Below are 4,499 nucleotides of genomic sequence, written 5' to 3'. Positions count from 1 at the left end.
TATATATATATGTATACACATACACATCTGTCCAGCTTCCTGGTACACATTTGGAAGCCGCGAGTCGTTGTTGCATAATCTCCGAGAGAAACACATCGTTCGCGGGCGAACGCAATCGGCAAACGCTCGGCAATGGTTGACTTTTTCGATTAATAAAATATACAGACAAATTTCGTTACGACTATCGTTAGGAAAGATGTTGTTTAAACGGCAAATGAGTGGAAATTTTTTTGTCGTAAAAGACATTTTATACTCTTATAAATAATTAAAGTGATAGAAAAGAGAAGGCGGAGATAATCTAACTTTCATTCTTGGCAATCTATTTATAATGATTGATCGAGCATTTTCAAAACTATTTTTGCAACTTCAAATATGATAATCAAACGATAAAACTTAAAATTGGGATACTAGTATTATGCAGCTTGGAGATGTTATATTTTCTACATTTGTTTTTTTGAACATATATTTAAACAACTATGATATTGATCAATTTACTTTCAATGTCAAGTGATAAGTATATCAATTGATGCAATTAATGTTTGATAATGTGATATTTGTGTACGAAAAATATTACTGGATTTTAAATGTGTTAATAATCATGCAGCCACATACGTCTGATAATTATCAACAAGCTCCCATTGACCTGGATTTTTCGCTAGTTAACTTAGAAAGTTTTAGAGGTTTCCCTTAATGCTTCCGTAAAATAATCACGTCAATGTTCCTACACGTAGCATAAAACAAAGCTGTAAATCAAAATTGCGATTTAACCAAGTTATGATTCTAACAAGTGGTCCATCAGAAACGTAATACACACGTACTTGGATCTGAAGATATGAAGAAATATCTAGGACAAAGGGTTTCAGCTTGAACGTTTCTTTGAAATGAAAATTAAAACTTTTCGTAATATAGTATGATACTATTTTTGTTATTACTGTCTTAAAAATTGCTTATAATCTTATTTAAGAAAATATTTATGTTTCTAGTATAATTCAGACGACGGAATTTTTAAAGAATTTTCTTGCCTTCTCGAAACTATTCAGATTTTATCCTCGATATTTTTTCGACGCATTGTCGAATGTAATTGGAAGCACCTAGATGTATAATTTGTAGAGAACTCACATCGATCGATGTATCATTTATTAATCGAAAAATTAGACCCATTTGGATTTGGAGAGGATTCACTTTCGTGCGAAACACGAGGAAGAAATAATTGAGAATTGGAACATCCCGTTTGTGCTGTCGATAGCGAAGCCGACGAGGAGAGAATCAACAAAGCCGTTTCTTTCGACATGACAAAACAAATTCGTTGTACAAAAGTGCGTGTGAGAAAAAAGATGAGAAATGGGCGTTCCGATTACCTTGCTATATATCTGCGTACCAGTGATTGTTGCGTTTAAGTGAGTCTAAAGAGCGAACTCGGTAATCTCGGTATCTCGCAAAAAGTGAGAGAAAATCCCGGAACCGAGGTTTCCCCTCCCGCTGATCAGTATACACGTCAGCTACGAGTCGCGATAAAAACGGCGCGAGAAGCTTATTTTTAACACCGGCGGACGATTTAAGGCCGACTTTACCTAAAACAGCATGTACATGAATTTTGTACGCCGCCGCGTATTAATTAATTGGTTTCTGTTATTCCTACTGTTGCGCGTAGAGCTTTATGGAGATTACCATAAAGTTATCATTATTGTCGATTCACGACAATAATCCTACATTAAAAGACGCTTGGGTGATCCAGAAAAAGGGTGACTTAATAGAAATGTATTTTTTAGCCCTTATTTTTTTTTAAATAAGAGAATTCAACTGTAGTTGTCTAATTGCTATTTGCATAGATAAGCGGATTTTATTAACAGAACTTCATAAAGAAATAACATCTCGTATTTTGTTAATTAAAAAAAATATAAAATCTTATCCGTCTATGTTACTTTTTCATTAAATTTGTCTATTTATATATCGTGGCATATAATTAAATAAATTACATAGGAGATATTAATGTTATATTGATTTTTTAATATTATGTTAACATTATTTATATCATTTTTTCTGAGACATAATCTTCATACACGTTTGAATTAAAAAAGTTGTCCTCTCTTCAGAGAATACATTCCTTTTCCTAATCTTCAATCTTTTTTCTGGATCACCTCGTATAAAAATTCACAAACGCGACGAACGAAACTCTTTCTCGTACATTTTGTTATACGAACGCGTTTACTCGACATTCGATCGTTTTACATCTACGCGATAAACATATTTTTGTACTTTCTCTTTATTGTTAAATTGGATGCAGGTATGTATGCCGTACCTCTCGATGCGTATAAATATATAGGATCTCATATTATATTATATGCGAATATTAATTAAAACGATTACGCGTGAATTACCCGTCACTTATCATTTAGAACGAAACAAAAATATGGATTAAATAGAGATCAATTTAGAAGACGCGGAGCAATCCGATAATAAGGTACATTTACTTCGCCGATTTTTTATATCGCACCAGTCGGTGTCGACGAGAGTAAAATTTTGTCATAAAATTGTGAATATATACATACGTTAGTTACTGACAAATAAATGTTACACGATGCAGTTTGTGTAAGAATATCCCTGTTCGTGTTCTTTCGAACGAGCCGCATCTTTTCCTTCGATTTTTACTTTCTCCAACACGTAGATATTGTACAATACATTATGAGAGAATATTTGTAAACGAAAACTGCAAATTTATACCAGTTGATCATTTCCAGAATTTATAAAGAGATTAAAGCGCGCGCAAACTCTAGAGTTATATTTTATCATGTTTACGGATATGTCTGTCTGCGTCTATATAAGCCTGTCCTTTGTCCGAGAAAACATGTTCGATATAACTTGTATTAATATTCCTGCCTTAACAACCCCATTGCGATCGCAAGCATTGACACTAATAACTATTAGTTGTCGAAATCGAACTCTGCAATGAATGTAATAAAGGCATATGATTAAATCTCTTATCATTATTGCGAAATAAAATTGTATAATCCACTTTTAGAGCGTATATTTATGAATCTAAGAGTGAGTAATGTAAGCGCAATGTATGATCTTGATCTATTTTCTTTTCGCAATCAGGTTCGTTGCGTTCGCCAGGGTAAGTTTAAGAGCAAAAAAGTTTCGGAAAATTCATATTTTATGCAAATAAAATGCAGCATAATAAAAATCTATTTTTTTGCGTAATTTTCCTCAAACTCGACGCATTTTACTTTTTTTTTTATTCAATAAGTTCTGATTTTCTATTATTTTTATATTTTTTTAAATGCTATTGAAACGATATTCTCATTCAACAGAACAGCATTGCAATAATATCTTAATCGAAATATAGTGTAATCGTATAAATAATACTTTAATCGAAAAAAAAGTGAGAAGAATTTGGAAAAATGCGTTGAGAGCTGGGGAACAGAAGAATAATGTCAGCTTCATATCTTTTTACATCCTCGAACATAAATGTGCGTGTAAAAAGATCTTTTGTCCTTTCTCTCTTTTTTTTTTTCGCTTGTCCTCGCTTCTTCATAAACGGCATTAGTTCGCACAGTCCCTCTTCCTAAATACTCTATAGCTATTGGTTGACCCAGAAAATTTGCGATATCGTCTTGACATCGCGCTTTTCTCCACGACTGACGATAGGTCTGCTTGCAGGGGAGTCGACATATTTGTGACTGTTGAGACTTGACTGATGATGGCGGGGCCGATCGGGGCTAAACCCTGTGACGATCAACCTCTGACCGCTGAAAACCTCGCACCGCTTGATTACTGAATCGATTGTGTGTGCGAATAGATGAAACGACCACCATCGCCATCCCGTGCCTGCCACACCACGCATGCATACACACCCTGCCCGCCATCCCCCGCCCCACAAAAACTCTTCTTGGTACACACACGCTGATGCTTCACGAAAGAAAACAGTTACGTTATCATTTAGAGTTAATTAATTTATCGTATTGTCGCATCGTGCGCGTGATCAATACACGGCTTTTATATGAAAGAAATAAAGCGCCACTTTTGTTTTTTAATCCCGGTTATCGCCGGAAATTTCCCTAAGGAGACATTTATATAAATCGCGACGATTTATTAGATAGCAAATAAATGATTTTTGTATAAACGCAAATGTATTTTTATGTATTAATGTATCATTTAAGTTGCGACAAGGTATTATTCGAATTGAAGTCGAACTTCAGGCCCAGTGGTCGCTGCGTCAATAAATTAATCTTTGTCTTGGCTGCGCCAAATAGATAGAGATGCTTTTACGAAAATTATAGAAATTATCCTTTTGAAAACGTTTTATCGTGAAGTAATTGAAATTAAATAATAAAATAAAGATTGCGGAAACAATTTTAATGGAAGAAGCTTTTAGAAGCGTGTTTCGAATTTACTACACGGAGAGGCGCTTGGTTTCTTCTGTGCAAAAGCTGTTCACATTAGTGTTAGCTAGAGATCTTTTTATTTAAAGAAAGACGAATATTCGGCAAACATTTTCG

At 34.2% G+C, this 4,499-nt stretch overlaps 1 protein-coding gene across 1 annotated transcript in view; it reads left to right on the top strand.

Moving 5' to 3' along the window:
• LOC108689560 (phosphatidylinositol 3,4,5-trisphosphate 3-phosphatase and dual-specificity protein phosphatase PTEN) overlaps window positions 1-4,121 on the top strand; it is a 17,271-nt gene extending 13,150 nt beyond the window's left edge. Inside the window, exon 10 of the mRNA XM_018196379.1 lies at window positions 3,661-4,121. Within this exon, the coding sequence (XP_018051868.1) occupies window positions 3,661-3,680 (20 nt within the window). The 3' untranslated portion in view covers window positions 3,681-4,121. The remainder of the gene's footprint in view (window positions 1-3,660) is intronic.
• The last annotated feature ends 378 nt before the right edge of the window (window positions 4,122-4,499 follow it).

Source organism: Atta colombica, unplaced genomic scaffold, assembly GCF_001594045.1.
Source record: "Atta colombica isolate Treedump-2 unplaced genomic scaffold, Acol1.0 scaffold27, whole genome shotgun sequence".
Taxonomy (NCBI): Eukaryota; Metazoa; Arthropoda; class Insecta; order Hymenoptera; family Formicidae; genus Atta; species Atta colombica.
Note: the sequence above shows the minus strand (reverse complement) of the source record. Positions and strands in the feature narration are given on the sequence as shown.